The sequence below is a fragment of the Cnephaeus nilssonii genome (genome assembly GCF_951640355.1).
Source record: "Cnephaeus nilssonii genome assembly, chromosome: 10".
NCBI lineage: Eukaryota > Metazoa > Chordata > Mammalia > Chiroptera > Vespertilionidae > Cnephaeus > Cnephaeus nilssonii.
In genome coordinates, this window is record NC_137081.1 from 34506449 (window position 1) to 34518452 (window position 12004).

The 12004-nt window shown below is 46.4% G+C and overlaps 1 protein-coding gene across 23 annotated transcripts in view; it reads left to right on the forward strand.

Moving 5' to 3' along the window:
• LRRFIP1 (LRR binding FLII interacting protein 1) overlaps positions 1-12004 on the forward strand; it is a 113818-nt gene that overhangs the window by 59639 nt on the left and 42175 nt on the right. For 7 of the 23 annotated variants that reach the window (XM_079782349.1, XM_079782366.1, XM_079782367.1 and 4 more), the window contains exons 3-4: positions 5288-5332; positions 5883-5933. The exons of 6 other annotated variants lie outside the window; for them this stretch is intronic. In XM_079782349.1, the coding sequence (XP_079638475.1) occupies positions 5288-5332; positions 5883-5933 (96 nt within the window). Of the gene's footprint in view, positions 1-52; positions 3731-5287; positions 5333-5882; positions 5934-7167; positions 7207-11085; positions 11146-12004 lie in introns of those variants that run through there. 10 more of the 23 variants (XM_079782369.1, XM_079782370.1, XM_079782357.1 and 7 more) reach the window with 7 other exon arrangements.

Here is a 12004-nt window from a genome sequence, read left to right on the forward strand (position 1 = left end):
CTATCCCTCTCCCTTCCTCTCTGTAAAAAATCAATAAAATATATATTTAAATATATATATATATTTCAGTTATATTCTAGGGCCACTCTGCCTAGCTGGAGATTTTCTGGTGTTCTGTCTGTATCCACAGAAGGGAGGACAGGAGAGCACCGTTCTTTACGGGTTGTGGGTTTGACCCCTTCACTCTCTAATCAGGTTTCTGTACTTTTTTGTTACACTTTTATCACTGTGAGAAGAAATTTTAAATTGAGGATGAAGTCCTTTGTCCCATTCGTGGTAACAGGTTACAGACTTCTGCCTTAGAATAATGCCAGGATTCTCATGGAGACTCAGGTGAGCGTGCTGTGTTCTACTGATATATCTATAACGAATGTCAGATAAAGTTATGAAATGACCAGTTCTTTCAATGAGACTTCAAACGTTTTTTAATTAATACTTTACCAATTAGTCACAGTCCTCCCCCTCCCCCAATGTACCTTTATTCATATATCTAGGTACTTGTAAAACCTTTCTGTCTGATGTATCTACTTTTTAAATTGGATTTTATATTTGTCTTCTTATTTCTCTTGCCTTCTTTGTAGATCTATCAGGTCCAAAAGGTAGGCTCTCTGTTCTTGGTTTTCTGTTTGCATGCACTGGCTTTCTCTTGCCAAGGGCCTGCCGCCTTTCACAAATAACGCCTTTCGCTGAAAATACATAGAGTCCTTACTGCTTCCCTCGCTGCTTTGTGCGTGAAGCGACTTGAACAGGATGCTTAAGTCCCCACCTCTGTCTCTGTGAAGAGCAACTTTCCCTGGATGCATGTATGTGTGCTGAATGCTTTCCTCACCTTGGTTTTCCCCAAAAGTCAGAAAACTATTTCTTTGACGGGGAAAAAAATGAATTCTAGGACAGAATTAAATCACATTTCAGAAGGTACATTGGGAAATCCTTTGAAATCAGGTATTTAAAGGGAAAGATTATCCTTCCATATAATTTTATTAGAAAACGTTAAAAATATCAGTACACATTACCATATGTTAAGAGATTATTACCATACTATTAAAAATCCTGAATAGAAAAGAAAATGATGACATAACAAGACAATTCTGTAGCTTCCTATCAGCCTGCCTCTGTCCCTGACATGGAAAGTGCTAATGTGCGGCTGTTTCCCAGTGTTTTGTAGAAGTAGCTGATTTTCAGAACTACATGCACTGAGCAGGCCAAACACAGAAATTAAAGAGAAAAACACCAGGTGCATGAGGCCCGATTCAGCAGGAATGAAGGGAGCAGTGAGAGGTTCCCTGAGAGTTTATAGAACGTGTACACAGTCTCCCCGTAAATGGGTTTCGTTTGTTACATATGACACCTATAGTAGATTCTTCTTATACACTTACTCACTTTCTAGGTAAAGAACAACTATGTTTTTCTTTTAGAGCAGCTGATAATTACATTTAACTTCAAAGGTTAAGACGTGCGGGCCCTTTCGACACACTGTTTACAATGCTGTCCTTGAGTTCCTTCACTAACTACAGCCCTGAAATGCCTTCCTGTCCTGCCCCATCCCCGTCTGCATCAGCACCAACTGGAAGAGAGTAAAGAAATCAGTTAAGTAGGCACCAGCACCTGTGTGTACTTTGTTAGCTTTTGTAGGGTCTGAGAATTACAATGTGGACTGAAGCTAGAGCCAGTCACACGTACAGTCTCAGGGCAAAGGCGGCCGGTGACAGGAAGGCCGGAACCCTGGCTGTAACTGACAGAGCAGGCATGACTGTCCTCATACCTACGCAAGAGACTGTCGGCTAATCGCCACTTGGATTCATTCATTCGCTACTCGTCCGAGATCGCTATTGTTTTCTTCTCACTCACCCACCAGTTAGAACTTTGCCAGAATGGGAATGTGTGTGCAGAGTGAAACGAGTCCTCAGGGCAAAAGCAGAGACGCGTTCGTATAATAAAGATGGGTCCGAGGGCACGACAAGGACGAGGACGAGGAGGCAGTGGGTGTCTCTCCAGCCCATTTGGCTGCTTTGAGTGACGGTTTCTCTTCTATGGAGTCACAGCTATTTCTGAAAGCCAAGCACCTTTTGCGTTAGCCTGGCTCTCCCTTCCCTGCATGGCTCACCAGCTAATCCTGCTAGCTCATAGTGAAGTGCGGTGTGCTGCCTGCTAGCAGTGCCAGGGCAACTAGCAACTGCACTTGCTGTTGGCTTCTGGGGTCTCCCCCCTCCACGGGATGACACGGAGACAGCGAGAGTTACGGCCGCTGTTTATAAGGCTGAGGCCACCCATGAACTAGATGGAAGGTTTTGAATACTGGTTCTTGTTTTTATCATGAAAAGAGCAATAGATAGTGTGCAGGACTTGATATAGTATTGGCAAAAAGAATAATGGGAAAACTGATAATAGGGACTACTTTTGGGATTTAAATAATATTTTGTGAACTTATATAGGCCCTTCTCCTTTTTAAAAACCCATTTTCTATCTTTATAATTAAGCCATAAGATTCAGGAGGTCGATGGCATTACATTATACTTACCTGGAATCGAACAGTGAGAGTTGGGCTAATATTAATTGAATGCAAAATAGCTTTAAGCTGTTGAATTTTACTTAATTTGATGTTAAAACATGACTGGGAATTGTTTCATTGTATTTCCTGTCTCGATTTATAGTCTAAGGCACATCACTCATAGAAAAAGATTTGGCTCATGTACTTTTGATGCTGCAGTTCTGTACTGGTTGAGTTTTTGAGGCGTTGCTAAATTCTCCCTCCCGATTTTTCCTCTTCCAATTCTCTACTTACACCACCTCTAAGAGAAAGGGGCAAGGCCATTGGGGATCTTAAATCTGGCCGCCCTTCGAAAGAAACGGAGACTGAACCCACTGTAGCAGCATCAGGTGGTGGTCCCTGTAAAAGAACCCCAGCAGTTCGTTTTACCTCTCACACCTATTGTTTACCCTGATCAGAAGGTTTTACTGTGTGAAGAGGAGAACCACGTCTGTGTTACAGAGTGTGGTTGGTTGTTCCCTGATTTTCTCATTGGAAATTCAGGGCGAAGAGAGGAGTAAAACCCCGTTCCTTGAACTTTACCTGGGGTCCCCCTGCCTTTGGGATTGCTGTATTTAGTAACAGGCATGGCCGGTCTGAATCTGCTTTTCTAGCTTGGGCCGCCGTAGTTTGGACAAGCCAGGTGGAAACATGGAGGCATTCGCGAAAGAAAATCAGAACGTAACTTGCAAACATTATTTGTTCCCTGTACAGAGGCCTCCCCCTCCGTAAAGACACCCAAAGTTTGTAAGTTCAGCGTGGGTATCAGAGAGCAGGAACAAGTGCCAGAAATCGGGGGGCGATCACAGTTGCCCCCTTTCTGCTACATTTTCTCATTCCCGTTGTGGCGACACAGGACTGCTGTCGGCCTCCGCCCCTCGGAACCAGTACGGGGGCTCCAAGTGCTGTGGCTCAGTGTCCATCCTGGTCTCTAAGCCCCCTGGGCCCCAGGAGTGCATCGTCCTGGCTCCCCAGGCTTGCAGGTGGGAGCGGGGTGGGCGGGGTGTGTCCCAGGCTCCGCTGCCTCACTGCTTTGTCTTGGTGTGTTCCCCTCACCGTGTGGCTGGGGCAGCAGCTTGGGAATGCATGTCACAGCAGCTCCCTATGCATGTACCATTTCCCTTCTTGCCTAATTGTCTTTCCCTTCTGTCCTAGAAATATTATGGGCTGTATACGAAATGGGGTGACATCGAGCAGTGGATGGTAGGCCTTGGATACGATTTTAAGAAACTTGCATGGTTTATAATTTGATTGTTACACAGTTTAATTACATAAATAGATTCCTGTTGCACCATAATTTAATACCCAGAGGTTTCCGGCCATTTCTCCTGCGTCTGGCCTGATTGTTTACATCCCGACGGAGGCCTGAGTAAGAGGGCCCTGGCCAGGCCTTTGGTCTGGTCTGTGCGGCTGACTCCTGGAGTCTCCAGGCCAGTGTTTGTGGAGGTCGATGCCCCCTGACCTCCTGGGGCCGAGTGCTGTCCCACTAGGGGCACTCGGGCCGGGCGTGTGTCCCAGGCGTGAGGACTCACCCATTTCCATCCTGCCTCCCGGGCTCCAGTTGGAACCCAGAAGCCACATTATGCTCCATTTCCTTCTCTCACTATTGTCGTCGGCTGCCCCGTCACCCTCATTCCAACCTTTACCTGCCTTCAATGTTTGCCCCGCCCCCACCTCACCCGATATTCCCACTGAAACCCCTGTTCTTTGGCAGAAAAAAATTCCTGTACCTTCTCACCATTTCCTAGAACAGCTTCTCTATCCTCCCATGTCAGTTGAGAGCTAGCTCACCCCTACCCTGTCCTTACGACCCTCCCAGGAGGGTGTGGGTGGCCCCCTGCCCACTGGGTGCTGTCCGTGGTCCCGAGAGGACATGGCTTCTCCTGTCATTCATCCATGCACCTGAGTGTGCCTCCTCCTGTCCTTGTCACCAGCCTCCTGCTCATTGTCACATACCTTTAGCACTTGAGGATCTGGCCAGTGTGGAAATGTCCTGCTAAATACTAGTATCCCTGATACATAAAATAATCTAAGGAAACGTAAAATTTCTTCCTAACATCGTAGGTTCCTGCATAAAATACGAAAGGCAGTTCTGGAAATATAAGGAGCACACACTTCCACTGTTTAAAAACACGATGAACTACAACCTGCACAGTGTGTGAGCCATCATTTTAGGCTTATGTGGCACAGGCGGCTGTACTTGTCTCCGGTCTCAGGACACCGTGGAAAGGTGTCGTTGGTTTCTGTACCACCGAGAAAGAGAAAAGCTGCTAGTGACCGTGGTGAGCAGCTCCGATGATGCGGTGTGCCGGCTTCAGGGATGTCCCAGTGTGGAAACTGCATCAGTGAACGCACACAACACACCAGAGAGCATGCGTCCTTATGGGCTCTTTCATGGACATGGTTTCTCTTCTGACCCCCAAGGGGAGGAGAGCAAGATTCTGAATGTAAGAAAAAAAAAGCGAGTGCGTTGAAATGGACCAGACTTTAGAGGTTAGAAAAAAATTAGGACTCGGCTTCTCCTCCACTACACACTTGTTTTGAAAGCCGAAATGAAATATGCCAATTATTTACGTGTTTAAATACCCCCCGTTAGAAGAAAACATTTCTCGCCGGCAATTTAAGTGAAGCCTTTAAGCAAAGGCAAAGGAAACGTTAGCCATTCATATCAGGAATACTGTGCGGAGACACAGCTGGACTATCCAAGCCTCCCCGTGTCTGTCTCTAACCTTCACGCTCTCTCCTCCTTTGCTCCGGTAGGAAGACAGTGAGCGCTGCTCGCGCAGATCCAGAAGGAACACCTCGGTTAGTACTGCGTTCATTCGTTACTTAGGCGTTAGCATGGAAATCTGATTTGTATTTTTAGTGATTCATATATATGTTACCTCAATGATGTTTATTAAAGAAGTTAATACTGGTATTATTACCTAAACAAAGACTATGAACTCAACTTTTAGCATTTTGACCTAACTTTGGGGAGGGGAGAGTGTTTGAGAAATTTCTGAGTATTACTATATTCATAACAGTTTTAATGCTGCTTTTGCTAATGAATACCCACGAACACTTCACAAAATAATGTGCATCGAGGCTATGTCTTGTAGACTCCAGTGAAGTAAATAACAGCACTTTAATAAAATTAATTGAAAGTTGTATTATCTGGAAACAGCCTGCTGTAAACAGATGTGCACAAAGCCCGAGCTGGCTTGGACCTCGGCTCAGGGCGCTGAGCTTTTCGGAGGCTGCCAGTCGGCCCCACTGCTGTGGTGTCCGGCCAGCCGCCTCCCCTCGAGAGCTGGCGTGGGCTTCTTTGTGTTGCATTGTCACTTCATGCCTATTTCATCCTTTCTCTCACTAGGCTTCTGATGAAGATGAGCGCATGTCAGTGGGTAGTCGTGGAAGCCTGAGGGTCAGTAACCTGAATGCTTGTGTCTGCATGGTTCAGTTATGTCCCAAGTCCTTTGCTTTTCATCCCTGCATTCACACGTCCCGCTCCTTATCCCTTGTAGTCTTGTAGTCAATATCCAGCTGACAAGGCACTTATTTAAAATCTGTGCAATGCGGGTGCTTCCTGGTTGCTGTAGAAAGATTACACCAGCAGTGAGGGGCATAAGCATAGGCACTTGGGTTGTGACTTTCTCCAGGAGTGGAGGTCACAGTGTTTTTGTATGTCTGTCCCCATCACAAACTGCCACATCCTGGTGCAGTTGGCTGCGCGTGGCTGGTGGGATAAAGGCGAGTGTGAAGGCGCAGGCTGCCAGTCGTGATATTTGCACACACGCTCCCCGACCGAATCTGAACCTCAGGTTCAGTAACGTCAGTGAAAGTCATTTCCGGGCTGTTTCTGCGGAGCTCCTCGGGAGCTGCAGAGGCTGCCCGGCGGGAAGTGGGGCCGACTCGACCCCTGGGGCTGCGTCTGCTCGCCTTCAGGAAACACTCCTTTCCTCAGCCTGGTGAAATCTCTTCATCACTGTCGCTTAGTGGCTGATAAACACAGCAACATATTTTCCTTGAACTTTGCAGAAATATTCAGAATTACATTTGAAAAAGTTGTGTGCTTTGGGAAGTGAGGTAGGGAAACTGTGTTTTTAAGGCATTACATTAATTTGCGAGTGCCAGTTTAGTTTACCAAAGGGCTAAAACTGCCCCTCACTGCTGGTGGTCATTAGGGCTCCATGCAGCCGCCATGTGTGACTTAAGGACCATAGAGGGCAGAAGGCTCGTTTTTTAAGTCACCATGGCAACCAAATCAATGTCACACCCAGACTTCTTCCAGGGCACTGAAAATGCCTTTGGTTCAGCTGTTGTAACAGTCAATTATGAAGGTGCTACACTGTCTCGTTTCTTTGCAGGTGCCAGAGGCAGATTTTAGAGGAGGAGTTAAAATTGCTCTAACTGCTTCAGATTGTAGGAATTATAGCAACATCTGCCATGGAAGTTCTCTTTAACATTATGGGATTTATAGTAGCTATCAGTCTAACGTAATTCCTTTTGCAAATACAGGAGCTCCTAGAAAGCATGATAAAAATACAATTTTGTTAAGACGTCCAGTATTGCCTGTTTTCTGTTTTTGTTACGTCTTACTTGGCTTTTTAACTGGTTCTTGGGACCTCTCTTTTCTGCCGTTTTCCTGGTCCATCCAGTCACAGCCTGACCTGGACTCGGGGGGTCCCTACGGCTGGGTGAGATGTTTGGATGACTTGCTGTGTGATCCCAATGGTGTCGTGTAACAGATAATAACGGGCGGTGTCCTCACTAACCTCATGGATGTTTGAAAAAAAGCCGAGTGCATCTTTGTTAGAAAAGACACACATGCCACCCACCGGTCTCTACCTGGGCGCCACGGGCCAGAGGCGGGTGCTTGGTCTTCTCCCAGGAGCCTCCTGGGCGCCCTCTGACCCACCTGGTCGGGCTCTGGGCCCAGACTGGCATGCGCACACTGTGCCAGCAGCTCTGGATCCCAAGGGAAAAGATGGTATCTTGCCTTCAAGGAACTCAAATCAGATCAAGAACTGTAGTTCCTTTAAAATATTAAATTTAAGGTCATTTTATCTCATAAAGTCCATTGTTTTCTAATCTGTATCCATTCAGATTAAACATACAACTGGGCTCCCTTGCCAGAAAGACCCCAGTTGCAGCAACAAAACGAAGACTATCAGTTCAAATTCAAAAGTATTCTCTTATATCTACCCAGGAGTTTCTGTGCTGTCTGCTTTCTGAAGCCCATAAGCGTGAACTGCACGGAAGAAAATCTCATCTCACCAGAAAGTGCTCTGGGCATGAACGTGGCTCGGTACTGCGGTCATGAGAGCGGGTTGCAGACCCTTCACTTTGGGAACTTTTCTAGAAGCATTTGTGCTTTATTCATTCTATTGCATTTCCAAATTATTTAGCAAATACCTGTGTTTAAAAATAGGTATTTTTACATTTAAGTTGACAATTAATAATGCCATCTACCCGCCTAGCACCCCGGACCCCTGGAGCCTCCTGGTGGGGCTGCTGTCTCCACATCAAGGGCAGGAGAACCCCGGGGGAGGGTTGCCAAGGAGATGCTCGGTCCAGCCCGGCCTCAGCCTCGAGGTCCAGCCACTGGGACCTGCTGTGGACAGTGGGAGGCGAGAAGCACCTCAGTAGATTGAGAAAGCGCTCTTCCCAGCGTCCCCCGGGCCACCTTCCACAGGGACACTGGCGTCGAGAGCATTTCTGTGGCACTGCCGTTCTCGCCCCTTATTCTTTAATCATTAAATGTATTGGCGACACATTTCTAGATTTTTAGCCTTTTTATTTCCAACTGAAAGGGAATTCCATTTGGGGCCGTCCCAGTGGCGCGGAAGCGTGTGTGTGAGTGATAGTCGGGAACACCTTCTGGCGCTCACGTTCATTTTCAGTTTCACTCCTTTTTACAACCAAATTCCGAGCATCGGGGAGTGCATTTTGCCTTTCTTCTTTTGTTCCCCATCGCTCATGCCCTTGAAGGTGAGCCGTCTTTTGCCTCATTAGAAACATAATCTCACATTGTTCATCAGAAAAGCTAACAGTTGAGTCTCGCGTGGGCAAGTGTGAAGTTCGCAGGTGGAAGTTCGTGGGTGCTTTGCCAGCACTGGGCGGTGGTTGTGCACTTCCTGACTAATCACGAGTCACGAGTGAGAACGATGGGTTCTGATGAAGCTTTAATTCTTGTGTCTTATTTCTCCTCTTTTAGAAAATGCTAACCTATGCATGCCCAGTGCTCTCTCTGATAGCAGTGTGTCCCCGTGTCTCTGCATGCGAGACTCACCTGGGAGCTCATTAAAATGCATGTTCCTGGGCCCCTGGGTTCCGATTTCCTAGGTCAGGGCCCACGGTCCTCAGAGGCAGGCCAGGTGACTCAGTGCAGGTGGACTGTACAGCCCCGAGTGCGGAAAACGATTCCGTACAACAGGCTGGTTGGACATCAGAGGTCTGACTTAACGAAGTTCTGTCTGTGGACTTTTTATTCTGACGTTCTAGTTAATTTTCAGCTCTCTTGACCCTACCACGGCACATAAAGCAGCCCCACCCATCAACATACAACCATAAAACCATCTGAGGAGCACTGCTGGTGTCTTTCAGAGGCCCAAGTCCCTGTCACTATAGAGATGTGGTTAAGAGCCCATAGATTTGGGAATATGTCCTAGGAATATATCCCCCATGACAGAATTCTCTTCCACCAGAAAAGGGTGCGTGTTCCCCCAAAGCCCTCAAACTAAGAGTTCCCTGCGTAGTCATGAAAGGCCAAAAGAAAAATGGGGATGGATGAGAGAGGACCACTCCCCCAGCCCCCACCCACCCTCTGCTCCGTGCTGCTGGCCGTTAGAGAACGAGACCAAAAGAAAGCTGTGTCTACAGCAGCCCGCGCTTCCTAGGCAGCAGTGGAAACGCAGTGTTTTTTTGTTTGTTTGTTTCATTTTATGTGCCTCAGGCATGAAACAGCTCTGGCCACCGACACAGGCATCAAGCTAGGATGAACGAAGGACTGTACATCTGCTTTGCCCCTGATCGATATAAGAGCAACACCACCAATCCGGTGTCTCCTTGCCCATCGCCAGGGGGTGGAAATGCAGTGTTTACCTGTGAAACGTTTTTATTCCTCACTCATGATAGTAAAGTAAAGGTTGCCCAGAGTGGATCCATGTTAGCCTTCATTGTTACATTTTCCCCAGAAACTAGTTTTTAAACAGCAGGAGACTGCGCCTGAGGTCTGAAATATTCAAGTCCGTGACACGGGTTTCCGGATCACATACTCTTTGTTAGTGGAGAGAAGAAATTAGGCTGAGTAAAATTCCTGCCCATCTCTAAACATCTTTTCTATCAAACTTATTTCAGAAAGTTTAATATCTCCCCCAGAGTTTTCAAATTGATTTCTACATACTGTAATCTAGAAACTTCCAAGTTGGTCTGTTGTTGTTATTTTTTAGCTGTATCAGAAGTAAATACATACTTTTATAGTCAAGGTTCCGTGAATCTCATTTTTAATCTGTCCGGAAATTCATTTGCTTACTCTGCATTCATGTCGTGGCTGCAAAATATGGGCGACCGTCTCCCCTCCCGTTTTAATCAGTTTGATCCTCACGGCGGCCTGGGAAAGTATACATTACTATGCACAATTCCGCAGCCCAGGAAGGGGGTGGGGGGGGGGGTCCGGGATTAAATAACTTAAGGTCACGTGACAGAGCTTCTGCTTGGAATTTGGACTCGTGTCCGTGACCCCTGGTATCTCCTGCCTTTCTTGCCTGCTGTGTGCCCTGCCCCTCCTTTCTGTCACCAGAGCTGGTTATGTCTTTGTCACTTGACAGCTGTTGATCAGCCGACATGTCCTTGTAGACGAATAAGCGCAGTTTAGAAAGCCCAGCACGGTGGGTTAGGGAAACTTGAACTGGGAGCAGAGAAGAGAAGAGGCAGGCAGTACTGAACTTGATCACTGCTCTCATTTTTCTGGAGGACAAATTATGAAATCATGAAATATGTCCTCAGATTTTATTTTTTTTGGGGGGGGGGAAATAGGAAGACTGGATGAATGAAAAACGAATGTAGAGGATCCTACTGTTTTCCCATGACGAACGTTTACATTTCATTATAGATTGAATAGAAGCTGTATCTGAATTTCTGAATAAAACTTCATAATGGGCCACGATTATCAGGGACTTACCCCGACCCAGAACTGAACACTGACTGGCTCAGGCCGAACCATGACCCCCCTTGCCTGGCAGGCAGGCTTCTTGCACGCTGGGATTTCCACAGCACGGCCATCAAGCTGGAAACGAGAAGAAACTGCCCACGGGCTTCGTCCATAGGAGGGATTTTGCCTTAAGTCTCAGATGCCCTGTAGTTACAAGTGACACTGAGTAGACTTTCCTGGGGTGCAGAGGAGCAGATGGGAGACGGGAGGCATTCGGGGTCACACTGGGACTTGGGCTGTCCTGGGCTCTCATTCATCCGCTCCCCTTATACCTGGTTGATTCTTCCTTGCTGATCTGTACCTGTCTATAATCTGCCTTCATTTGTATGCTGATGTCACTTTCTTCTTTTCTTCATTGAAACAGACAAATGGTTACGATGGAGAGTTATACGGATCACAGCCCCCGAGCAGAAGATCTGGCAGGGTTAGTACAGTACATTTGCATGGCACAGAATTCAAACAGGTTGCTGCGAAGCTTTTAAAAAATATTGCTCAATCTACCTGCTTTTGTTTCTGTGTTACAGTGGTTCTCTTTTTTTACACCCCCCCCCCCCCAGCACATGACAGAATGAGAGCTAATGTTTTTCAACTAGTAAACAGTCTTAGAATGTTAGTATTCTGACATTCTAAGTGGTAGTATAAGAGATTCATATTGATAAGAATCCCTAGATTTAAAAGATCTAGAACTAAAGATTAGCTCTTTCATTATTTTATGGCCCTGTATGTGTATAATGTGTATATTATGTATGTTCAGCTTTCAAATATACTGAAATTTGACATTTCCAGCCTTCCACCTTTCTAGTTTGTAATTTTAAGGATGGGCAGAGCCTGTGTTCTCCTGGATACCAGCGTTGGAATGCTCACGGTGCAGGGTTGGAGGCAGAAGGGAGTCATCCTCTGTGGGTGGGGGGGTGGGAGGGGAGAAGAAGGAAGGGACCAAGCAGGAGTTCGGGAGAGGAGCCGGGGAGGCCTGGGCATTTATCAGGGAGGTCTCTGTGGATTTCAAAAGGCTAAATTGCCTACATTTTTAATTGTTTCATGACCTGCTGCAGATCTGTTATACATTAAATTGTGTAAACTCTTCCTGTACTTAATGTTTGCTTCACTTTCTTTTTTGTAATAATACATTTTACTAGTTGTGTAACATAGTATTTCTTTAAATTTATCTTAATTATATTAAGCTATGTCATAAATATACTTAAATTCTATGGTCGGGTTTCAAAGGGGTCACCCAACCCACCTTAGCTTTCGGAGACGGCTGATCGGGTTTTCCCCTCCTGCCT